Source organism: Lonchura striata, chromosome 35, assembly GCF_050655825.1.
Source record: "Lonchura striata isolate lonStrDom1 chromosome 35, ASM5065582v1, whole genome shotgun sequence".
NCBI classification, from domain to species: Eukaryota; Metazoa; Chordata; class Aves; order Passeriformes; family Estrildidae; genus Lonchura; species Lonchura striata.
Genome location: NC_140737.1, coordinates 7,925,073 through 7,949,963, shown reverse-complemented (window position 1 = coordinate 7,949,963; position 24,891 = coordinate 7,925,073). Strand labels below are relative to the sequence as shown.

The window sequence follows — 24,891 nt, the reverse complement described above, 5'->3', positions numbered from 1 at the left end:
CTCCTCCCGTTTCATTATTGCTAAAGCAGAAGCGTATTCATGTGGCCCAAGCCGTACAAGTTTTCGCCACATCACAGATGTACATGGTGCCAAGTCTGGATTCCTAGTTGTTATTTCATCTGAGAAGATAATCTCTGCCACTGCCATTTCTCTCAGACGTTGGATCCCGTGTTCTATAGTCTCCCACTGGGTCTGCTGCATATAAAGATCATCTGCACACAGGTATCTTTGTGCTATACTTTCCAGAACCCATGCCCAGAGGGTGTGAGGGTTAGCCCCCCTCATCATTCCTTGATCAATGACAGGATCATGTGACAGGAATCCCAAATGCCTCGCTTCAGTGCCATCCAGAATTGTAGCCTCGCCTGCAGCATCCCAAAGACGGACCAACCAACTAATTACTGACCCCCGTGGCTCTCCCAGTCCATCCCAGTCTCTCCCAGTGCCTCCCGGCTCTCCATCTCAGCCTGGCGTGGCGCTGCCGCCTCTCAGCCAATCAGAGCGCGAGTCTCTGATGACTCATCAGTTGCCAGGCAGACCCGCAGCGCCGCGTGCCCCGCACTGGACTCGGCCTCCCAGTGCCGCGCGCTTCATTCCCAGTTCCTCCCAGTGCCGCCCCAGTCCCTCCCACTCCTTCCCAGCCCATTCCCAGTTCCTCCCAGTGCCGCCCCACTCCCTCCCATCTCTCTGAGTGACACTCCAATCCTTCCCAGTCCATTCCCAGTCTGCCCCAAGGTCACACCACCCCTCCCCTCTCTCTCCCAGTTCCCCCCAGCTGATCCCAGTGTGTCCCCGCTCTCTCCCAGTGACCCCCAGCGTGTCCATCTCACTGGTGCCCTCGAGCTCCCAGCCCGGCCCCGGCCGCCTACTCTGCTCCTTGGTGGATTTCTACCCTGCCCACGTCCAGCTGAGGTGGTTCCAGGGCCAGCAGGAGCTCTCTGTGGTGGCCACTGATGTGGTCCCCAACGGGGACTGGACCCACCAGCTCCTTGTGCTGCTGGAAACCCAAACCCGGGGCGAGTTCACCTGCAGCTGCCAGGTGGAGCACGTTAGCCTGGAGCACTCCCTGAGCTGGAACTGTGGTACAGGGGAGGAATTCGGGGTGCTGGGACAGCAACTGGGATGTGCTGGGAGCAACTGGGAAGGAGTTGGAGAGAGCCTGGTTTAAACTGGGAAAGGAGGTTGGGGTTTGGAAGGGCTAAGAAGGTGTTTGAAGGATACTGGGGAGGGTGGGATGAGGTTCTGGGGGTCCTGGTGGACACTGGGAGAGAGTTTGGTTGTGCTGGGTGTGACTGGGAGTGATGTGAGTGAGCCTGGAGGAGCTGGAAGGAGATTGGGGATGGAAAAGCAGAGATTGGGATGAGGTTGGTTGTGCTGGGAAGAGACTGGGAGGGGTCTGGGGGAACCCTGGTGGGGCTGAGAAGGGACTGGGAGAGAGTTTGGGGGTCCTGGGGCAGTGGGGGGTGACTGGAAGGAGGCTGTGGGATCCTGAGAGGGACAGGAGGGGCTTTGGTGGGTCCTGGGGAGGTTAGGACAGAATCAAGAGGGAGGTTTCAGGGGATCCTGAGTGGGCTGGAAGCGACCAGGAGGGTGCTTGAAGGGGCTTGGATACCTGTGAGAGTTTTTGGGGGGTCCTGACCCCTGCGGACGCACCAGAGATGCTGCCGGATGCTGCCTCAGCAAGATGCTGACAGGAACTGGAGACTCCTGAGTTGGGTTCTGTCTTCCTGGCACTGGGGATCGGGTTCTACCTGTGCAAGAGAGTCTGGGGGGTCCCGTGAGTCATGTCCCCCCTCCTCTGGAATGTGTGTGCTACGCTGGGCCCCCAGTCAGGTGTCACCCCCTTTTCTCTGCCCACAGAGCTCCTGAGCCGCCGGCGGCCGCAGCCCATCCCCGTGGCCTCGGGCCTTGCCGGGACGCCCCGCTCTATCCCCACGCTGATTTTGGGGGGATTGAGTGTCCCCCAGCCCTGCTGTCACTCTGCCCCTGCCCCCTGCTCCCAGTGTTCCCAGTAAAGCTTCCCAGTTAAACCCAGCCCAGTTCATGGGGGCACTGGGGAGGGACTTGGGGGGACCCCACGGCGGGGCCGGCACTGGGCAGGGAGGGCGGGTCCAGGTGGGGAACACTGCCTGCTGCGGGTCTGCCCGGCAACTGGTGAGTCATCAGCGCCGCTCGCTCTCATTGGCTGACTCTTCTCCACCGCGTTCTCTCATTGGCCGAGGAGAGGCCCGGCAGTGCCGAGAAGGAACGGGAGAGATCCCGCCCCGAGCACCGGCACGGGGACAACAGACCCGGCCTGGGCACAGGGAGGGAATTTATTACCAACCAAACCACGGCAGCACCAGGAGAAGGGAAAGAAATCCCTCCAGCACCTTCCCCCACCCAACGGGGATCACCCACAACAGGGTAATCCACCATGGAGAGACGGGGACATACGAGTTTAGAGCAAAGCCAATTTTATTGAGTGTACCAGGTGTTTATACAGGGATTTCCTTGTATGGTGATTATAGAGGGCTCTGTTTTTGGTAACAATTTCCCATTGGTTACACATTCTTCGAGACATCCAGTAACCTGGGAACATTTATCTTATCACAAAGACTCACACCATTTTTTCTGGTCACTTCTTGCCCAGGGAGACTGAAACTGTGTCTGTGTCTCCCACAGTTTCTGCTCAGTCAGGCCTCAGATATCGGGCCCCTTTATCAGCTCCATTGCTTTACTCTCTGTTTTATTCCCCATATGGGGACACCAGGGCTCTGCCCAACGGGGGTCACTGGGGATCATCCAGCCTGGATCCTCCCATGGATGGAGCTGCAGCAGTGCACCAAGCTCTTCCCTCGCTCTCTTCCCTCACTCCAAGCTCTTCCCTCACGCGGGGCACTCACAGGGCTTCCCTTAGTGGTGCCTCCGTTGGTGCTGGGTCAAGTGAAAGCTCCTGGAGAAACTCTTCCCACACTTCCCACACTCGTAGGGCCTCTCCCCAGTGTGGATGCGCTGGTGCACAGTGAGGTTGGAGTTTTGCTTGAAGCCCTTCCCGCAGTCGGGGCAGCGGTAGGGCCTCTCCTCTGTGTGAATCCGTTCATGCTTGAGGACATCGGAGCTGGTCTGAAACCTCTTCCCACACTGGGGACACTCGTAGGGCCTCTCCCCAGTGTGGATGCGCTGGTGTCTTCTCAGCACAGAGCTCCACCCAAAGCTCTTCCCACATTCCAAGCACTCATAGGGCCGTTCCCCAGTGTGGATCACCTGGTGCTGGATCAGGCCAGACATGCGTATGAAGCTCTTCCGACACTTTCCACACTCGTAGGGCCTCTCCCCAGTGTGGATCCTTTGGTGCTCGATCAGGCTGGAGCTCCACCTGAAACCCTTCCCACATTCCAAGCACTTGTGGGACTTCTCCCTGCCATGAGGCTTCTCCACCAGCTCTGAGCTCCACCTGGATCTCTGCCCGCCTTCCTGGCTCAGGGGGGCTCTTTCCTCCCTGCAGCTCCCTGGGCTGGGTTTGCAGCTCCTCCTCCTGCAGCATCTCCAGGGCTTTTCCTCCTCCTCCATCCAGCCACACCCAGGCAATGACAAATCCTGGTTTGGGGAAAAAACAAGAGGAGAGCACCTTGGACTGGAGGTTCCTCCTTGCGCAAGTTCATCTCAGGAAGTCATTGGGAATCTTGTGTCTGTAAGAACCTCCAAAGCACGAAGATTCAGCCGAAAAATCCCGTAAACTTCCAAGACACACAACAAAAACACCCCAAACATCAAAAGCCAGCAAAAACCTCCTCCAAAAGATAAATATTCAGCTGCCACATAAAACCAAAGCACCAACATTTAGCCCAAGAAAGCTCAGAAACACCAAGATTCACCCCGTGAAAATTGTGGATCCCCCTCCACAGTCACCTGCTGCATGTGGGGGGAGCAGCGCTCCTGGGCTGAGGGAGAGGCTGCACCTATAAGGACTGGTGGAACCTTCTGCTGCTTCCTCTTTCTGCTCCTTCTCCTCCTCCTCTTGTGTGCCTGCTCTTCCTCACACTCCTCTTCCTAGTGCCATTCCTCCTTATCCTGCAAATTCCCCCCTTCTCATGCCACCTTCATCGTTTGACTATTCTGTTCCTCAAGCCTGCTTCTCCTTCCCTTCTCCTCCTGCCCCCAGGCCCAGCACCCACTGCCGGCTCCCTCTTCCCCCCAGCCCCACAGCATCCCAGCGCAGAGGCAGGGATGGAGCTGGGGCAGGTCGGGCTGGGGCAGCGCTGGGCTCTCGGCCGCTCCCGCCCGCACTCGGTCCCCACTGCAGCCGCTCCCGCCAGGACAGCGCGGGGGGGCCCGGCCTTGGCGCTGCCCCACTCCCACCTCCCCAAATTCCCCTCGCGGGGCCATGGGGCCGAGGGGGGGCGCAGGTGGGTCCAGGTGGGGAACGCGGGGAGCTGCGAGTCTGCCTGGCAACTGGTGAGTCATCAGCGCCGCGGGCTCTGATTGGCTGAGCTCGGCCCGAGCCCTGGGGCTGCAGCACAGAGGGGACACCCTGCTCCAGGGGGGATGTCCCACAAACGGGGGACCCCATGGAAGGAACCACAGGAAAGTGTCCTTACAAACAGATGCTCTGAAGCTGCTCGGAGATAGGGCCAGGCAACTTTTTTATGTAAGGAAGTGACAGGAGAAGACATCGGTTTCAGAAAATTTTATTAATTGATGACACAGACTGCTGCTCAGCCAAGGTCCTGCTCTATTCATGAACTTCCAGAAGAACAACAAAGACTTAACAGAGCCATTAATATCGTTTGCTATATGAAAGTGGGGTGCATATTAATGGTGTATGTAGTAGGTGGACTGGGATATCTGTAGCTCTCAAGTACTTCAGCCAATTAGGAAAGAGAGAGTGAGATGTGGCCAGGAGAATTAGGATGAAAAGGAGGGCTGTGTCCTTCAACAATTGGAGAGATCCCATGGGAAATGTCCCATGGCCTCTCCCAGTTTTAGAAATGAAATTACTTTTACAGTACTCCTCTGTATTCTTTGTGGACAGAATCGTCTGGTGATGTCAATTTTCCCACACACCCTGGGGCTCATCCCGAATTCCTTCCACCCTCCGGGGCGGTGGGCAGGGAGTGCAGCTGAAGGTGCCTCACCCACTTTGGGTGATCGGCTCCCTTGGCTGGTGGCGGCACCGGGGATTGATTGGGGACCCGGGAGTGACCAGGAGACAGACGAGTGACACATCAGGGGGTCTGTGAAGAGTCAGCAGGGAGAGAGCACTGAAAATCTCATCAGTGAGTGCCCTGGGATCTTGGGGGAGTGAACATGGCAGGGCACCCATGGAGGGGAGAAAAGGGAAAGCCAGGGAGGGTCCTGGCCAAAGGGATGATGATCCCAAAATGTCTCTGAAGGGTTCCTTTCGAGAATGCTGAGGTAGTTTGCACATTCCCCCAGAGGTAATTAAGGACATGGACACCCAGGGAGGAAATAAGGGAAATGGAGAAGGCATTTGGAAAACAAGGGAATGGAGGGTGTTGGTGCGCTGGGAAGGGATCAGGTGAAGGGGAGTGTGCAGCAATATCATTACAGCAAGAAGCAACAGGAGGAATCTATGTGGTAATAAAAAGGATGACGGGAAAGAGGAGAAAGAGAAAAATACTCAGGATGGGGATGTTTTTCAACAGGGTCTTATCCTCACATTTGCCAGCTGATCCAGATCCTTCCATCCCCGGTTTCCAGGAGAGGAAAAGCAGGAGGTCAGGATGGCAGGGGTTTCTCTGCGGTGGCAGCGGCAGCACCAGGCGCAGAGGTGCGGCACCGGGAGCACGGGCTGGGGCCTGTGGGGAGCTGCGGGGCCGGGCCGGGGCTGTGGGGCAGCCGGGGCTCAGCGCCGGGCGCTGCCTGACCCCACCAGCCCCGGGCAGGGCCGGCAGTGGCCCCCGGCCCCCAGGAGGCTGCGGGACGCCCCGGCCGCTGCCCGGCCCCGGGGAGCTGCCGGCCCTGCCCGCCGGGGGGGCCGCCTTTGGACACTGCGGCAGGACAGGCACCGGCTCTGCCACACGGGCTGGGCAGGGACCCTGAGCACAACGGGGAAAACAAAGGAACAGCTGGGAAATGCAGAGTGCACATGAAGGATCAGGATTTGCTGTTCAGGATTTGCTTTGGGTCCCTGCAGAAAGGAAAGGTTTTGCAGAAAGCTCAGCAGCTCTCACAGGATGAGCACCCACAGGCAGTGACCGGGCCTGCAGGACTGGCAGAAGAAGCCCTGCAGCACTTGGGCACAAAGGCACAGCAGCTGAAGGCAAGAAGGGATGAGCAAAAGGCCAAGCTGAAGGCAAAGGCCATGGCAGAGTTCCCACAGCCCCTGAGGGATCAACCCCAGGGCCCAAGGGGGCCCCAGCCCCCAGGGGATGACGGGGTCGGCCACAAGCACCTGGCAGAGGCATTGCCCTCCTGGCCAGGGCAGAGCCCACCCAAACAGCCCCTGGGAAGGAGTCAGGGCTCCAGCTGCAGCCCACAAGGACACTGCAAGCACAGACAGCAGCACCCTCAGCAGCAGCAAGTCCACCCCTGCATGGACATGGATTGTCAGGGCTCTCTGAGCTCCCATCCCACCGGGGACCCACCACACTGGAGCCCTGGAGAACATTCAGGCTGCGTCTGCATCCAGAGGAGGCCTCTCCTGATGGACACAGGGGCCTCTCCATCCACTTGGAATCTTACACCTAAGGGGGGAAAATTGTAAAGGAGTGTTTTCATTATTAAGGGAATACATGGGAAACCTGAGCTGGTGTCATTTGTTCAATCACTATTAGGAGCTGTGGGGGATAGGTTTGAAATAAACTAAATTATTTTTCTTCCTACTCTGATTGTTATTAACTAGGAAGGAATCTGATGGTGGCATTGTAATATTGTAAAAGGTGATACAGAGGCTATTGCTGCTGTACCTTTGTGTCAAATGTCTGGCAAGGCCTGTGCTGAAGGGAACCCAGAGGTGTGGGCAGCCCCAGGGAAAATTTGATGTGGAGCCTCTCCAAACTACTTGGAAGCAACCAGGACAAGTGGTGTCTAAAAGCAACACCCTGTTCCAGGGGAGGGAAGGAAGGGCTCACAGCCTGGTATGGAGCCCCTGCTAAAGGCAGGGCTCTTGGAGCCAGGGATGTCTCCCTTCAGCACTCCTATCCTGCCAGTCAGGGAATCAGATGGCTCCAATGAGGAGGACAAGAACAAGTGGTAGACAAACCCTCTGTGAAATGGCTGAATTTCCTGTCTAAAACTCATCTTTTAGTTTTTGAAATTAAAAAAAGGCAAATGACGGAGAAAAAGGTTAAATATTTGGGAAATAATGGGACTGAAGATTCCCGGTGGATTGACCCAGAGAGGGTCTGGGCAATCACAGAAGTAACATTTCCCAGTACCAAAAAGGAGCTGGACAATTCTGAGGATTAACAGGAATTACACAACATGGATTAAGGATTCTCTGTTCCAGCCAGAACCTTGTAGGACTTTTTAACCGCAGACAGCCTCCATGCTGTGTCACGGACAGGAGAAAGAGAGCAAACCTTGAGAAAATGAACAACCAAAAATATTGATGCCTCAGCTCTGGCTCTTCCAGACTCACAAAATAAATTGGAATTGTAGGTGAATGTTCAACAGGGCCATGCCAAAGGAATACTTGGGCCAAAATGTTTCACCCAGTGGCCACAGTGGCCTCATTGCCTGCAGAATTGTGCAGCCACAGCTTCAATGGGAACCGAGGCCCAAAAGCTGATGACAACAGGATCTCCAACTGTTCCAGTCTGCCATCAAGTTCAAGCTTTGATAACCAAAAGAGCCTCGCAATGGATGAGCAGTGCTCGGTTATTACAGTGTGAAACTTGTGCAGTGGCACAGGAGGATTCAGAACTGAGGACACGGGAAGGGTTTAACCCAGCCTCCTGTTTGAACAGCCCACAGAGGGGCTGGGAAGAAACCCAGCACTGCATTCAAGTGACACAGCTCCAGACCCAGCCTGGGGGAGATTCAGGAGACATTGCCTGGCCTGAGGCAGAAAATGTCTTTGTGGATGGCTCTTCAAGGGCAGCAGAAGGGAAAAGAGTTCCAAGACACGCTGTTATTGAGGAAAGGGAATCAGACAAAGCGCAGGTTACCCCCATGGTCAGCTCAACCGGCACAGCTGTGTGTGCTTGTAAGAGCCTGGCACTGAAATGCCCTGAGCAGGAAGGCTTCAATATCTTCTGGTGACACCATCTCACCTAACAGGGGGGCAAAAGCAATTCTGACTGCTCAGCAACCACAGGATCACTTAATAAGGCATCTCTAAAAGAAGTAATTTCTATAAAAGGGATTGCGGAAGCAACAGATTCAAAGAGCAGCACTCATTTTACAGGAAAGATCCTCCAGGGGCTTATGGCAGCTTTAGGAATATAATGGGACCTCTTGACCCAGAGCTCAGGCTGGGTACAAAGAATGAATGGGGAAAGAAAGAAACCCCTTTGGAAGCTGGGGATAGAAACCAAGATGCCATGGGTACAGCTTTTGCCATTGGCTTGGGCAAGAAGAAGAGCCAGACCCAGGGCAGATATTCAATTATTTCCCCTTGGAATTGACCTTGTGAATTCCTTACCCTGGGAATTCTCCACCTAGTGCAGGGTGCAGATAAGGGATGCACATTTAAAGCAGTCTGTGGCCAGAATCCTGTCTCTGGTGCAATCTCTCCCACAGGAAGCTGGGCTGGCACAGAGCCTGCCTTGGCACTTTGCTGCTGCCAACATCCAAGCAGGACATGGGCTCTGCCTAAGGAGTGCAAAGCAGCACCACTGGTGGCCAAGTGGCGTGGCCCATGCCAAGGGGCCCCGAGGCCAGAAACAGCCGCCAGCACAGCTGAACACGGGGGGACCCCTCAGCCTGGGCTCCAGGTCTCTGCAGCCCCGGAGATTTGCACTTCCCGCCTGCAGCAGGAGGATGGGAGGCCCCCCTGAGCCTGCACTGAAGGCAGCGCAGCAGCAGCCAGGGCTCCACAGCGGGGCAAGGCCCTGGGCCTGCCCACACCTCCTCTGCTGAAATCCTCGGCCTGGCCACCCTCCCTGGGCAGCTCCAGCCACCAGGGCCAGCCCTTGCTGCCACTGCTGCAGCTTCAGTGCTCGCTGGGCCTGCACTGCCACAGCTGCTGGGGAGACACCGGGACAATTCCACTCTGGCTCTCACTCACACTCACACACTGCCCTGCCTGCCACTGCATCCATGGAAAATAGACCAGCTCATAGACTTGAACATTGTTAACCTTTGATTTCTCTACTCAGGCTTGCTTTGCCTTGGCCTTGGGGAAAGAAATGTTAAAGGTTTTGTTAAGGGATGTTACACCACTCAGTGGAGATGAGTTTAACATCTCAACACACTGGGAATGGCCCAAAAGATACCCACAAAGATAACGACCAGCAGCAAAACATCAACCCCAGCAGCAAACAGCAACCAACACCTACCCCAGACACTGCCCCCGGCAGGGCTGCAGACACCTGGTCTGCAAAAGGCTGAGAAGGAAATCCAGCACTTCCCACCTCATTAACAGCACAAGCAAAGAAATCCTGGTCCAAGAGGAAACCAAATACTAAAAACTGCACAACTTGAAATTACAGAACATTAAACCAATGCATTTAGATTGCTTCACACTGTATCAAGTTTGGGAAAATTCGAGTAAAAGCCACGTGTCATGGAACAATTTTCTCTGCACACCTGGGCTATGTGGGGATGGAATGATTTCTGTTGCACATCCTGGCCAGAATCAAGTAATGCCTTGACTCAAACACTAAACATATTGGTGAAGTTTTTCTTTTTCCTGCAGTTCCAGTGCAAGTTTAGAGCATTAGAGTATTTTTGGAAATAATCCCACTTCTATATTGCCAGTTATGTTTGGCTCAGGGATGTGAGAATGAATTTTTACTCTGAGGAGAAGTAGAAAAAACTGAATTGCCTTGGAATTTTTTTGTGTATGTTTCTGTAAGAGATACCAAAATTTTGGTCTGGGTTTTTTAACATTCACCTTTAGGCTGCACTTTGCAAAACTAGAAGAGATTTAAAGGTGACCCTTTAAGTCACAAATACTAAATGGATTATTTGAAGGAAAAAAAAAAAAAAGCAGCAGGTTCAGGGGGATGGGGCACAGCTGAGGCTGCTGGAAGAGAAACTGCATTCCAGGCACCCAGAAGGAGCTTCAGAAATGCAAATTAACACTGCCGGGGCAAACTGGGGACAATGTACCTGGCTCTTCTTGCCTGGGGCAGGAATTGGCTGATTCCCTCTGCCCCACACCCCAAGCTCTGCCTGCTTGCACAGATGGAATCTGCACAGCTGAAGGCAGAGCCCATGCTGAGGATCTCTGACTCTGCAACAGAAATGGCTGAAGCTGCAAAGGGAAACAGCAAATGGAGAATGTTGGGAAAACTTCACTAAAATAAGGGGGGGATCATGCCTCTGCCAACTCCAACACCTGCTGTCACTGTGCTGTACAGGGTGTATCAGAGCACTGAGGTTTTTGCTAGAAGAGGTTCAGGGAGATCAGTTGGAATTCAAGTATTTGATTATGGAACAAGAAAAAAATGATCAATTTATGCAACCCTAGCTTGCAGGAGCACCTAAAAATGGGGAAAAGTATTGAAGGGCCACCAGACCAAATCCTACAACACCATGGACCAGCTCCTGGGAACCCAAACCAATTCATATCAGGAGACAGAGAACCCATTTATCATTTCTAAGGCATCATTAGATTTCAAGCTGTCCTCAGAATAAAAACCAACCAGACACCTCCAGCTCCTGATCTTCCTGCTGACCAATCCACTGAAATGAGGAACACAACATTTCACCAGGGATTGGGATCAGATTATCTGTGAGTAGTAAAAGGAGGACTTTGTGGAAAAGTAAATCTCTCAAATTGATGTTGGCAAAGAGATGACAAAGGAAAAGTGCTGAAAAAGCTAACAAAGGAAATAGGAGAGCACTTTATGTATTGGTCCAAACATGGAAAGGATGGGAATGGGACACGCTTTCCTGGCTCCCCAGCACACCAGGGGTTAAAGGAATGCTGCTTCTCCTCTTCTGTGCTGCAGCAACTCTCATCTTTTTACCATGCTCCACACCTTGGCAGTGCAGCTCATCCAGCAGCTGAGCCAGGGCATGCAGGTGGCAGCCAGGCCTCCTGATCCACAAACGGCTACAAAAGGACAGGGAATGAGGGCACCGAGAATAATCCCAAAACCAAAGAGGACCCGGGAAGGACAAAACAGAGTCAAGGAGTGAATCTGCCTGGAGATAGGGCCAGGCACTTGTACGTAAGGGGAGAAACCATCAGGTCCAATAAATGGTACAAACTGACCCAGACAGCTGCTCGAAGTCCCGCTACATTCCCGAACTTCGAGGAGAAGAACAAAGACTTTGCAGAGCCATGAATATCGGCTGTTCTACAAAAGGAGGGTGCACATTAACGAGGACAGGCAGCAGGCGCATCGGGAAGTCGGAACCTTCCAAGGAACTCAGCCGGTGGGCAAAGGCAGAGGGAGATGCGGCCGGGAAAATGAGGATAAAAAGGAGGCTGCGGACTACAGCCACGGCAGAGAGCGCACGGCAAATGCCCCACGGCCTCTGCCCCTGCTCGGCAATAAAGTCACTTTGACAGGACTCCTCGCTCTCCCCCGGGCACACGAACCTCCGGCGACGGGAATTTCCCCGCCCGCTCCCGGCCGCGGGGCAGCCCCTCTGTCCTACCCACAGCAGCCGGGCCGAGCCAGCGCTGCTCCGGCAGCGGCTCCTGCCCGGCCCCGGCGGGAAGGAGACCGCGGGCAGCCGCTCCCGCAGCGCCCTCAGCCCGGGGCCGGCACGGGCCGGACACGGCACCGGCGAGCCGCCGGAGCCCCCTGCCGCCCCCTCCGCCCGCAGCCAGCCCCGAGCCCCCGCAGAGCCCAGCGCGGCTCCCACCTGCGCCGGGGCCGCCTCCGAGCTCCGCCGCCGCCGCCTCACCGCGCTCCGGCCGCTGCCGCCGCTGCCGGGCCCGCACAGCCGCTCGGCCAATGGCGGCGCTGCGCGGCCACGGCCGCCCTCAGCCCGCCGCCGGGGCCGCGCCGCGCCCCGCTCCCACCAATCAGCGCGCCGCAACCGCGACTGACGGCACCGGCGGCCAATGGCAGCGAGCTCGGGGCGGGCTCTGCGCACGGCCCCGCCTCGCCCCGCGCTCTCGGCGCCCCCGGGCTGCGTGAGGGGAAAGCCGGAGATGAGGAACAGCCCCGGCACGGGCCCGGGCCGAGCCGGGATTGAGCTGCCCACACAAACAAACTTCTCCGCGCCTCCCGCCACGGCTTTCCCGGCCCTGCGCCTCCCGTGCCTCCGCCTCTGCGGGAAGCCCAGGAGCCTCACTTCTCCTGCCCCTCGTTAGCGCATCAGTGCTTCGCTTTGATTTCCCCCGAAAAGGGAAACCTGCCCGAAGCCCTGTGGGTGGGGCAGGGGAGAGATTTCTGGCAGAAAACTCCAAAGACTCGGAGCAGGAGAAGGAGAAGTCAGTGCAGAGCCTTAAATGCAGCTTTCCCCACGCCTCCCTGCTCCCAGCTGCACCTCCTCCCCCGGCAGGGCAGGAGACAGGGAATGGGGCCATGCTCAGCTCATCCCCCGGGGCTTCTCCCTCTGCTCAGGGACAGGAGTCGTTCCCTGCTGCACCCTGCGCTCTCTCCCGGCCGAGACTTCTCCAGGAACTTCTCGGAGCGGAGTCCATCCCCTGGGCACAGCCCCCTCCGAGTGCTGCAGCGTGGGTCACTGTGCCACGGGCTCAGTCCTGCCAGGACAGGCTGCTCCAGCGGGGCCCCTCTGCCCGCGGGCTCACAGCCTCCTCTCAGGCATCGCCGAGCTCCAGCCCGGCTCCTCCAGGGGCTGCAGGGGATCTCTGCATCCCCATGGACCTGCAGGGGATCCCTGCATCCCCATGGACCTGCGGGGGGATCTCCGCAGCCCCAGGGACCTGCAGGAGATCTCTGCATCCCCATGGATCTGCAGGGGATCTCTGCATCCCCATGGACCTGCAGGGGTATCTCTGCAGCCCCATTGTAATATATGTTATGGAATAATTCGTGCTTATGTAAAATATACATCAAGTCAGTTGTGCTTGTACAAAAAGATTCTTAAAGTTTTAAATGACCTGTGGTTGCATCCCGGGCTGGAGAAACCACAGATGGCAGAGAAAGAAAGACCTAATTTCCAAATGAAAAAAGGTAGCTCGGTGCAGAGATGGGCTCTTTCCGGGGACAATCCAGGAGACACCCAATGTTTAACCCCTGGTCTGCCGGGGAGCCAGGAAACCAGGCACACGGGCATTCCGCCCTGGAAGCTTCTGAGGAGGCTGCTGGGCTGTGCTTCAGCAGAGGAGATGGAATGTGGCTTACCACTCTGCCCTTCTCTAAAAACGGAGAATGGGTCAGGAGGTTTGGGCTCTGAGCACACAGCAGCCTGGCACAGGCCGTGGTGGGACAGGGGCACAGGAGCCTTCTGTGACTGACCGTGGCTCTCTGGTTTCTCTCTGCAGGCTGCCAGCTCCTCACGCCATGGAAACGGCCCCGCTCGGCCTGCCGGTCTGGGAGGGCTGGAGGGCTGTGGGTATTCATTTGCTATCAAAAATAAATTGTGGTTTTTTGACATTGTCATCATCAGAACATTTCTTTCATCCTTTTCCAAGCTTTTGGCCCCACTTCCTCCAGGGTAATATTTTTGTGTCCTTCCTCAGCCACTTGATGGCATTTGGCAGGGGGGGGTTAGCAATGTGAAAAGTTCAACAACAGCTCCAGTTGCCAACTGCAGCAGCCCCTTCAGGAGCCCTGAGCTACCAGCGAGGTCCACGTGTGCCTTGCAAAAGGGAGTGGTTTGCAGAGATGGGGTTGTTGCCCTGCTGCAAAAGCTGGGAGCAGATCAGAAGTGGCAAAATGCCATTTTGGCTCAACCCCCACCCAGGTTCTTTATCTTTTCCCTCTGTGATAGGCAGACAGGGCTGGATCCAGTAAGGTTCAAGTTCTGGGTGCTCCCTGGCACCAAAGGGATCAAGTAAACTCTTGTATGCAGTGACTGCAATAGAGCTACTGAAGGAAAAAAGGGAATGTCATGAGATGGGGAATCCTTCTTGTCTCCTTTGTCTCCCCAGGAGCCCCTTGGAAAGGGAAATGCCCACACGGGTTTATCTGACTCCTTCCAAGTGTGGGCCAGGGCCAAAAGTGAAGATGATAAAAAAAGTTGCAGACTTCCCATTCTTTAGGAATCCATTAAGCACAGGAAAACGGCATGGATTCACTTGTCATGTGTGCATGCGAAAGGCAGAAAGGTCAGAACGAGGAAGACTTATTTTACTTCTTCATTTTGGAGATCCCTCCCCAAAATGGACCCCTGAGTCATTTCAGGGAACAGAACCACACATGCTTAATTGCCTTTTTGCCAATTAGCACGTGAAGCGGATCAGAGGAAGTGACAGGGATATGAATATGCATTCATATTTTGTGTATTCAAGACTTCTGTAAATAAAAAAGCTTTGTAATACCTGTGATTTTTGCAGTGTGCATTAGGGAATTATCCCACGTAATGCCCGGCTGTCTCAATAAACATACACTTTCTAACTTTAAACTCTTAGAGAGATTTTGTCTGTCTCAGTTGGATATCGATATTAGATGGATATTCATATTTTAGTAAATCATTGTCTTAAAGAAGTCCTAGTATGTGAATTAACATGTCTTTTCTTAATATTCGAGTAATTATTCTTGCATTGCTTCAAGATAAACTGGTATGATTCAAAGAATATCCACTGAGGTATACACAGAGCTTGGATTTTTCATAAGCAAATTGCAGTTGTAAAGTTTTTTCACTGAATTCTGCCATTTGTCATCATTTTAAAAGTCAGCTATTAAAGTCAATAACAAAATTTCTAACTTCTAACAAAGAGAAAAAAGTATATGGTTTGCACTAGATAAAATATAAATACAGAAAATGTCTCCCCACCAAGTTCCTTGCCCTGATCAAAACATCTCCCAATCAAGTTCTTCACCCTGAACCTGGCTGGTAAAGAAAAATGTTATCAGTAAACCTGGATGAAACTTTGCATAAGTTAATAGTATTCAAAATCCCTGTTCTGTTCCTGTTATTATTTATTATACAAAGAAAAAAGGGGAAAGGGGTTGGATTGAGGGTACACCCTCCTCCCCTCTGAGTCTGTTCTCATGTTTTACAATAAATCCTACAACAGTACGATACAGCTGCCTAAAATATGGACACTGGAAACCACAGACAGCATTACAAATGATCACCTGCCTAATGGACAATTCATAGAAGGATTTGATTTGTTTACAAATTATTTCTCAAGTTTACAAACAGTTTTTCTGTTTACAGGCTGTTTTGTGGGAGTTGGGTTTTTCACTGAAGGATCAAGTGCTGAAAAGTTGTTTTTTAAAATTGGGTTTTTCTGTAAGGGTTAAATGGGCTCAGGGTTAAATAACTTTCTGCTCTTAGACATAAGTTGAATTTGTAACCAAGAATCATTATGCCTGTGGCCTGAGTTCTCCCCTAACAGTTCCTGGAGGGGAATGCTGCAGCTCCAGTGTAAATTAGATGCACGCTGTCCTCTGTCCCCATGTTTGCAAAGGGCCCTTGCAGATGGGTGACAGAGAACAATACACAGAATTTTATACAGAAAAGAAGGGTGAGGTGTTACCATGATTGACAGGGGGAACTCTGCTTGGGCGGGGACTGTGCCTCACCTGCTGCTGTCAGCGCTGCCCGGGCCCCAGGGCTCAGAGCAGCATTCCTGCCCTGGCCCACACGTTCCCGGTCTGTGTCCCACGGCCGTGCTTAGGATGGCCACCATGTGGGACGTGTCCCGAGGAGGCCGTGCCAGCTTCTGTGGAGGCCCCGTGCCCTTCCCGCCGCGGCTGCGTCGGCAGCTGCGGGGGCTCCTGCTGCTCTGAGCCCGCAGAGCAGGGCAGCGTTTGCTGATGGGCTGAGCCCTTCCTAAAGATCCTGTTGGGCTGTCTGACACACCTGGGGCAAGGCATTCCTTCCACCCTGGGCCACTCTCGGGGGCTGGGGGTGGCCCCAGGGCAGGTGGCAGTGAGTGCAAGGGCCCTTGGTGACACGGTGCAGCATGGTCACCGTGGAATGGAACGGGACAGGGGATCCAAGGGCCCTTGGTGACACAGTGCAGCATGGTCACCGTGGAATGGAACGGGACAGAGGATCCAAGGGCCCTTGGTGACACGGTGCAGCATGGTCACCATGGAATGGAAGGGGACAGGGATTCCAAGGGCCCTTGGTGACACGGTGCAGCATGGTCACCGTGGAATGGAACGGGGCAGGGATTCCAAGGGCCCTTGGTGACACGCTGTAGCAGAGGTGTTGGCAGTTACAAGTTACAGTTACACTCCACAGTGCTCGGTGCACACGACGAGAGAGGACGCGAGAGAGCGGTGCTGTGAGGAGCCCTCGCACAGCCACTTGTTCCTTGCTGACGCAGAGCTTTCCCAAGGTATTATTCCTGCAGGTGAGCTCGTGGCCAGACCAGAGCACTTGGTGACCCCTGGCCTTCCCGAGGCATCTCTTCTGCAGCTGCCCTCGAGGGCAGACCGTGGCATTTGCTTTTCACTGCCCTTGACAGGAGTCTCCTGTCCTTGTGGCTGGAGCCCCCAGGACCAGAGTGCAGGACTTGCTGTCCTGTAGCCTTGCCAAGACTTCACTCTTGCAGGTGCCCTCAAGGCACGACTGCAGCACTTGCTGACTTGGACCTTTTCCTTTTCACCTTCTGCAAGCAGCCATGAATCCAGGCAGTGTCGTAGAGCACAGACCTGCGAGCGTGCCCAAGCTGGCCTGGGGGAAGGAGGAGAAAGAAGGCCCTGGATCTGCCCCAGCAGAGCAGCCTAAAGAGGTGGAGCAGTTCCAGCCACGGCAGAAGGGTGAGTGGCAGAGCTGGGCCACAGGGCTGGTGCCTGCAGCCAGCTTGGCCCCATGCCATGCCATGCCATGCCATGCCATCCCATCCCCTGGGGCCATGCCCATGGACAAGTTGGAATAGGGGCCAGGCAGACACCCCACAGCCGTGCTCCGTGCCCTGGGCCGTCGCGGGGCTGTCCCTGCCTGGGCAGCGCAGGGCTGGGCTGTGTTCTCCGGCCTCTCCCGCAGCCCCTCAGCTCGGGCTGCGCTCGCTCTTTGCCAGGTGCAGCCGTGCAGCGCACACGAGAGCAGGAACGCAGCCGTGGCCGCTTCCGCAGAACAGCGCAGGTACCTGCAGCCATCCCCACCTGGGCTGGGCCTGCTGGCACTGCTCAGCCCAGCACTGTGCTCGGAGCACTCCATGCAGCATCCCGGGCTTCTTGCCCTTCTGCTGCAGATGGTTTGCAAATTCATGAAGAAGATTCGGGAGGAAGAGAGCAGCGCCATGGGCACCGTGTTCAGAGTCTACTCTCCCATCTTCAAAACCAAGACCAGCGCTGCCCTGCTGGATATGCTTGTGGAGGAGGGTCCTTCCAGCCCAAAGCAAGTAAGCAGCCTGTGGCCTGGCTATTCTCCTCCCAGCAATTGCTTGGCCTCCCAAGCCACACCTGCTGCTCCCTGGAAGCCTTTGAGGCCATGGCAGTGTGGTGGCAAGGGAAGCACTTCTCTGGGGCAGCTGGGCACATTCCTTCCTCCGGCAGCTTTCCAAGTCTCCCCTGCCTTTTCCAGGTGCCGGCCATGGTGAGGTTCATCCACCAGTGGCTCGTGGCCAATGAGTTTCCTGAGTACAATCTGTACAGGCCCCTTCTGGATCTGACAGAGGCACAGCCCTCTGACGTGGTGATGGCTCTCCTGCGTGTGGCCCCATTGTGTGACAGGTACGGGGCCCACCTGCCCAGAGGGCTTGGGGCTCAGCAGCCCTTCCCCCTGCACAGCCTGTCCCAGGTGTCTGACACAGAGAATTCCAGGGCCCTCTGGCTGCTCCCTTTGCCAGCCCTGGCCCCTGCCAGCCCCCCAGCGTGCTGCCATGCTTCCCCCCTGCCCCTCAGGGGCCAGTCCCCACAGGGCTGGGCTGCCTGCGTGCTGCCAGTGAGGGGCAGTGGGCAGAGGCAGGGCTGGCAGAGCAGCTCAGCTCCCCGCTGCCGCCCAGGCCACGCTGCTGTGTCCCAGACTCCTCTGAGACAGAGTTCTGACCCCACAGAGCTGCTCTGGCCATGTGGAAGAGCATCATGTGCTCGCTGAGGACTGCAGAGCCGGCCATGCTCGTGCTCCTGGATGTGCTGGGGAGCTGGCCAGAGCACAGCACGTGCACCTCCGATGGGGACCACACGGCTGTCCTTGCCCTGGCTGTGAGTTTCTGCCTTTGCTGGCCCCAAGGCCACCTCTCCAGCAGCTCTCCATCCTCCCTCCCCCACGGCGTCTCCCTGCCTCAGGCGCTGGGCTGAAACCTGGCCTCGGGGCAGCTCCAGGGCCACCAGGCCCGGTGCTCCCCCTGTGTCTCTCCGGGCCTCTCCCTCCCGTGCTCGGGCCCTGCCACACGGACACCTCGGCACTGAGCGCTGTCTCAGGCTGCTCTGTCCTTTGCAGGCAACCGTGGTGATGTGGAAGATCCTCCAGCTGCCCTGTGTGCCACATGTAGTCACCGTGCATTTCCCCGGCCTCTTTGTGCATCTGCTCTTCCAAGTGCTCTTCAGCACTCTGGATGTGCCAGAGGAGGTCGATACCTTCTGGAAGGGATGCCAGCAGCAACACGGCCTTGCCACCAGCCCCAGCAGGTGCTCCATGCCAGTCCTCCTGTCCCTGCCATGTGCCCAGGGCAGGGGCCAGTGCTCCCAGTGTAACCTCAGCTTTGCTCTGTGCACAGCTTTGCAGAGCAGACCCTCAAGGCCCTGCTCTGCCAACTTCACTATGAGGATGTGGTGGTGGCCATGGAAGACAAGCGTGGCTGGGACACACTGCTCTGTGCTGACACCCACCACTGTGCTGTGGGCGTGCTGGCCAGGTGAGACCCCCTGCTCCCCAGCTGTCCCCGGCATGTGTGCCCTGTGCCCGAGGTGCCCCACACAGTCCCCGTGGCCGTGGGCCAGAAGGCCTTGTCACCAAGGGACGGCCAAGGAGGCTGGAAAAGGCTGGGAGAGGAGCGTGCCCAAGAGCAGCAACCTCCCAGAGGGCTCAGCTGCCCCTTGCAGGGTGGTGGAGAAAGGCCAGACCTCTGTGAGGCAGTCCTGGGAGAGGTTTGCCCCCGCTGGCTCAGGGCTTTGACTCGTGTTTCCTCCTGTCAGAGAAATGCACCGCGCATCCGAAGCCGCGTGTTCCAGGATTGCGTTCCACCTGCTCGGGCTGCTCAGCAAGGACACGCCGTGCCGGGATTTGGCCGCCCTGGCGTTCCTTGTGGAGGTGAGCCTGAAGGCCGGCGCTGCCTCGCTGAGCTGCCTCCCGGCTCTCTGCCCTCTCTTGGCCGCAGTGCCTGGGACGGAGCCCGCGCCCTGTGCTGCTGCCTGGGCCCAGCCCTGGGCGGTTCTGGGCTCCCGCCGGCCGCTCCCCCGTCACCGGCCTGTGCCTTTCAGATCCTGGAGCACCTGAACGTGAATGAGTGCCGGGACAGCGTCCTGCAGTTCCTGTCCAAGCACCTGCAGGGCGAGTGCAGGGGGAGGCGTCGCTTGGCACTCCGAGGCCTCGTGGCGCTCGGCACCACCAGTGTCTCGGTGAGAAGACCGCAGGGGCTGAAGCCGTGCTGCCAGCGTGGGGCTGGGGAAGGCAGTCCCTGGGGCTTGCCTGGCCTTGGGGCACTGGGGCAGCTGCTGCCAGCTCTCCTGCCTCCTGCTGCAGCTGCCCCAGGGCTTTGGCACAGGCCTGTGGCCCCTGGGCCCTGTGGCAGCAGGATGGTGTTTCACACACTTGTGTTCCACAAATAGATGGCCATAAGGATGTGGAGCCTGCATGAGAGGCTCGTGGAACTCCTGAAGGAAGATGACAGCACCATGCTCAGGATGACCACGGTTCTCCTCAGAGCTTTATTTTTCTGCAATGGTGCCCCAATAACCAGCACCCTCGCCCTGCAGCTGGCTGAGGCGCTCCTGCCACTTTTTGACAACGTAAGGCTCTGCGCCTCCAGCCACGGCCAGCGGGTGCTGCCCGCACACTTTGTGCCCTGTGCACTCACAGGCTGTGCCCAGGTGGGCCTGAAGCAGCTGATGCTGAGGTCTTTCTTCCTTCCTTTCCTACAGGAGGACAGCCAGGTGCAGTTGTGCTCCCTGTTTGTCTTCAAGGAGATGCTGGATTTTTTTCCGGAAGAGGAGAGAAAGGTCATGAAGGCACACGTGCGCCAGAGCCTGCTGCCACTCTCCATGCACTGCCATGATGAGAACCAGCGAGTGGCAGAGGTGAGGACTCGGCAGCTGCCGCTGGCCCCTGGCAGGGGCTGGGCTGGCCCTGCCCTGGCGCCTCGCAGGCTGCAGCTCCTGCTGGCCTTGGCACAGGGACGGGGTCCTGCGCCCTGGGCTGTGGGGTCATCTCCGTGTCTCTGCTGCTCTCCAGGCTTCTCAGGAAACGCTGCTCTGTGCGGCCGAGTTCCTGAAGAGGAGGGATCTTGGACAGATGGTTCAGAACCAGAAGCTGTGGCAGTTCCCTGAGTGCCTGGTAAGGAGGGCCGGGAAGCCGCAGCCCCAGCCTGGAGCAGCCCCTGAGCGCGGTGCTCGGTGTGCGGGCTGGCAGCTGTGCCCCTGCCCGCTGCTGCAGCCCGAGGCCGCGCGGGCTCTGCTCCAGGCTCCTGCGGCCCCAGCCGGGTGCCCATGGAGCCCCGGCCCGGGGGGCTGCGGGGCCAACCCTTCCCTCCTGCCTCTCTCTCCAGCTGGCAGAGGACAGCAGCAGCGTGGCCGAGCACCTGCGCCGGGCCCTGCCCTACCTGCAGAGCCCACAGGAGCCCCTGCGAGAGGCGGCCGTCAGGTTCATGGGTGAGCCACGAGCCGGGCCAGGAGGGCGTGTGGGCACAGGGCTGGCGGCGCCGCTGGCAGGGAGCTGTGCCCTGGGCCTGACAGGCTCTGTGTTCCCAGGGACGGCCGGGCGGCACCTGAGGGGGAGGAAGGAAGAGCTCCAGATCATCTCTGAGGGTGAGCGAGGGCAGCGGGCTGCCAGCGGGGGCTGCCGGGGGAGCTGCGAGCCCTGCCCCGGCTGTGGAGGGCTCTGCTCCCTGTGCGGACCAGGGCCAGCGTGGGCAGAGCACACAGAGCTTTCAGGGCACCTGGGGGATTCGTGGCCAGCAGCTTCGGGCTGATCCAGCTGGTCCCTGGTCCCTCTGGCCATGGCTAGAGCCGGCTGGGATGGCCCTGGCACAGAGTCCCCTCGGGTCCCCTCAGATGTGGGAACTGACCATGGCTCTGTTCCTCTCTCTTTCAGCCCTTGAAGGCTTGGAAAATGACAACAGCGTCACCGTGGCAAGCCTGGCAGTTCAAGCATTGTATATCCTCCAGGAAGCAGAGAGTGCTCCATATTCCACCTTTGACAACCTGCGTGATCGGCTCTGCAGGGCATGGAGGAGACGGCCTCGTCTGTCGGGGCTCGGCTGGCTGCGCTGCTGGAGCTCTGCACAGAGCTGATTCCAGAGGCTCTGTCTGCTGGAGCCACCCCAGCCAGCAGGAATGTTTCATTTCTTTAAGATTGTTCTTTTCTTTATTTTTGTTTTTCTTTAGCGTATAAATATAGGATGTGTTGCTATAGTCAGACTCCCAGGATCTTTCTTTGGCTGCCCAGGCTCTGCAGGGCTGAGGGGAAGAGGGAGAAAAGGGTTCCTGGGCTCAGCAAGCTGCCAAGGCATGCAGGGTTGCAGGGAAAATGGCCAGAAGCCCCTTGGCCTTTGGTGGCTCTGATGAAGCCTTTGTGCTGCCCACAGAGTAGATGGGCAGGGGCTGGAGCTGTGGGGATCTCTGTGAGAGCGGTGCCTGGAGATGGCCACAAGCCCTGTCCCAGGCAGGAAGCGCCATCCGTGTCCTCCTGCCCGTGTGTTGCTGGCTGGATTGCTGAGGGCTCCCAGGTGCCTCTTGGTGGGGCTCCTCTGGAGCTCCTGTGGGGCTGCAGCGCTGCTACTGGGCAGGTTGGCCGGGCTGGGGAGACCCTGAGGGGACGGGGCCACGAAGGGATGAGGGGCTGTGGGAGCCCTGACAGGACAAGGCAGTGGGAAGGCACAGGGGGGAATGTGTGAGGGAGTGGGTAACGTTGGCTCGGGGAGGAAAGTGGGTTGGAGCCAAAGAGACCACTCACCCCGATGTTTATGTGGCAAACAGAGCACATTTATTCTCAAGCCCTTCCTTCTGAAGGGCCTTTGAAAACCCGGTCTGGATTATTTCACTGCTCTGATCTCTGTGCCCCTTCAGATTCTGGCCTGGGCAATGCCTGCAGCCTTGGGAGAGATGTGATGGGCCCGGCCCCTGTCAGTCAAACCAGGGCTGGTACATTCACCCAGTACAAGCCAGCCTGCACGGTGACACGGCAACAGAGTGAGAGGCACAGCTCCGGGAGCTCCCCGTGAACCTCAGCTCTGGGACCACTGTCTGCCCCAAGCTTCAGGGGCTGCAGTGGGAGCCCGGCTGGGCTCTGCCCTGGGGCCATCCTGCAGGGACAGCTGCAAACAGGGAGCATTCCCTGCCACAAAGAGCCAAGCCAGGGCTGCAGGGCAGCTGCTCCAGCCCCGACTGCACTGCTGAGTGCTGTGCTCTGGGGCTGGGGCTCCCTGCACAGGGGACTGCACTGGTGTGCCAGAGGAGACAGAGAAGCTGCTGCTTCAACCTAGCTGAGGTGGGTGCGTGGGCTGGAAAGAGTGGGGAGGCTTCAGGGGATTCACAGAGCTCATCCTGCTGCAAGGACAAGGAAAAAGGAGCGGGAACTCAGCAGTGAGGAGAGCTGGGGGCTGGAGAGCAGCTCTGAATGACACTAAAATCCCACCAGACCTCTGAGACATTGCTGCTCCTCAGCCAGTGACAGGATGAGTCCCTTAGCCTGGGGCTTGGCCTTCCTCATGGCGAGGGGCACCAAGGAAGGGAACAGTGTGATGGAGACTGGAATAGGCTGGGAACTCAATGGGGGAAAAGAGGAAGCAGTTGGGATGTAAAAGGCAGGGAGAAGAGAGAACAGTTCAGAGAAGGGCTGAGCTACTGCTTGAGCAAGCTGCAAAAAGTCATTTGGGGTCATCCCAGATTGATTTCATTTCAGAAGTTATTGAACAAGTTTATTTTTTGGGTGGCTGCATGTTTTCTTGAGCTGTGTTGCTGAAATGCTCAAGCCAGTCTGTGCTGCAGGTCACCCCATTTCTCCTTTGGCTGATTGCGGCCCGGTGCTGAGCTCCAGCAGGGCCCTGGCAGAGCCCAGAGCAGCCTCAGCACCCGCAGAGCCCGGCTGCAAGGAGAGAAACCAGAAAGCCCCGTCAGCTGAAGGCTCCTGTCCCCTTGTCCCAGCCGCCCGCGGTGCCCAGGCCATGCTGGCCGTGCCAGAGCTGTGCCCAGAGCTGCCCATCACTGCTGCCTTTGGGAGCAGAGCAGGAGGGCAGGACATGTGCCCAGCCTGCAGCCAGCCACGGCACCTCCAGCCCTCAGCAGCTGCCCAGAGCAGGACGCTCCTGTGCTCGCTGCCATCTCCCCAGAGCTCTGACCCCACCATCCCCAGCAGACAGGACCCACCTCACGCCATCCCCCACTGGAAGAAAAGCTGGTCCCAAACGATGCCCTCAGCCTTCTCCAAGGGCACGGCCCATCCACGCTGCAGCTGCTCCCAAGCACGTCCTGATCCAGACGGGACCCCACCTGGAACACTTCCTCTATAAAAACAAACAACAAATTATTGAAAATAGATTACAGAGAAAAAGGGGAACAAGAAAAAAGGTCAAAAATCTTATCTCTGTCAGGGCCCTAAGGAAGGCCCAACCCCTGCATGCCAGGGAAAAACCCACCATGGGGGAGGGAATCCCAGGCTTTCTCCCTTCCCCTGCACTGCCCCCATGGTGATCCCAAAGCAAACAAGGGCAGTGGAGCAGCCCAAGCCCTCCTTTGCCTGCAAAGCAAAGCAGCCCCTGCACAGGGTCTGGAGTCCCACCTCTGCTCCCACCATGGGGGTTTGTTTGTGTCGGGCTGGCTGCCCAAGCCCAGCCGCAGCCCGGGGCACGGTGGGTGCTGGGGGCTGTTGGCAGGGCCAGGAGCCCACTCCCATTTCGTACCCACCCCAGCCCATGCCCCAGCCCTGCCAAAAGCAGCCTGGCAGCCGACTCAAGGATCAGCTGCATCAGCCCCAGCAAAGGGGGAACCTTTGGTTCCCAGCCAGGCTGTGCAATGCCCAAATCTGGGAGCATCCCCCTGTGTGTGGACTCATCTGCAAACTCCCTGTGGAACCTGGCTTTGGAGGAGGTGTCAGAATCAAAGTCCATCATCTTCAGCCTGCCGGTGGTCAGGTGGTGCAAGAGGTTGTCATCCTTGATGTCCTCACTGTCCCCAGCAGCAGCAGCCCCACCTGGGACAGCTTCTCCAGGGGCTCCTTCTCCTTCCCTGGGCCAGACCAGGCTGTCAGGGCTCTGCCCAGGGCCACAGCCATCCATGAACCATGGCAAGCAAAACCAGGGGGATGGTGGCCCGCAGTGCTTTCCACACCAGGTCTCCAGCTCAGCTACAGCCCAAGAGCTGCGTGTTCCCTTCTGCTGACCCCTGCTCAGAGCTACAGGCAGGACAAAACCTGTCTGGTTGGCTTTGCCATTGCTTGCCAAGCGATGTGTGGAGCTGTTACCTGCCAGGCCCCTGGATCCAACTGTGCATGTGGATCTCTCCCATCTTCTAGGGCAGAGGAACACCCTGCACCCAAGGATCATGGAAAATCTCTTCTAAGGATGGCCTGTTCAAGGGCTGCATGGACAAACACCTCTTAATGACATCCTGGCACTCTGGGGAGAGAAACCAGAAA

General features: G+C 57.1%; 1 protein-coding gene across 1 annotated transcript in view; it reads right to left on the bottom strand.

Moving 5' to 3' along the window:
• LOC144248810 (uncharacterized) overlaps positions 1-24,891 on the bottom strand; it is a 288,957-nt gene that overhangs the window by 194,696 nt on the left and 69,370 nt on the right. Inside the window, exon 3 of the mRNA XM_085565014.1 lies at positions 2,906-3,400. Coding sequence (XP_085421140.1) covers positions 2,906-3,400 — 495 coding nt within the window. The remainder of the gene's footprint in view (positions 1-2,905; positions 3,401-24,891) is intronic.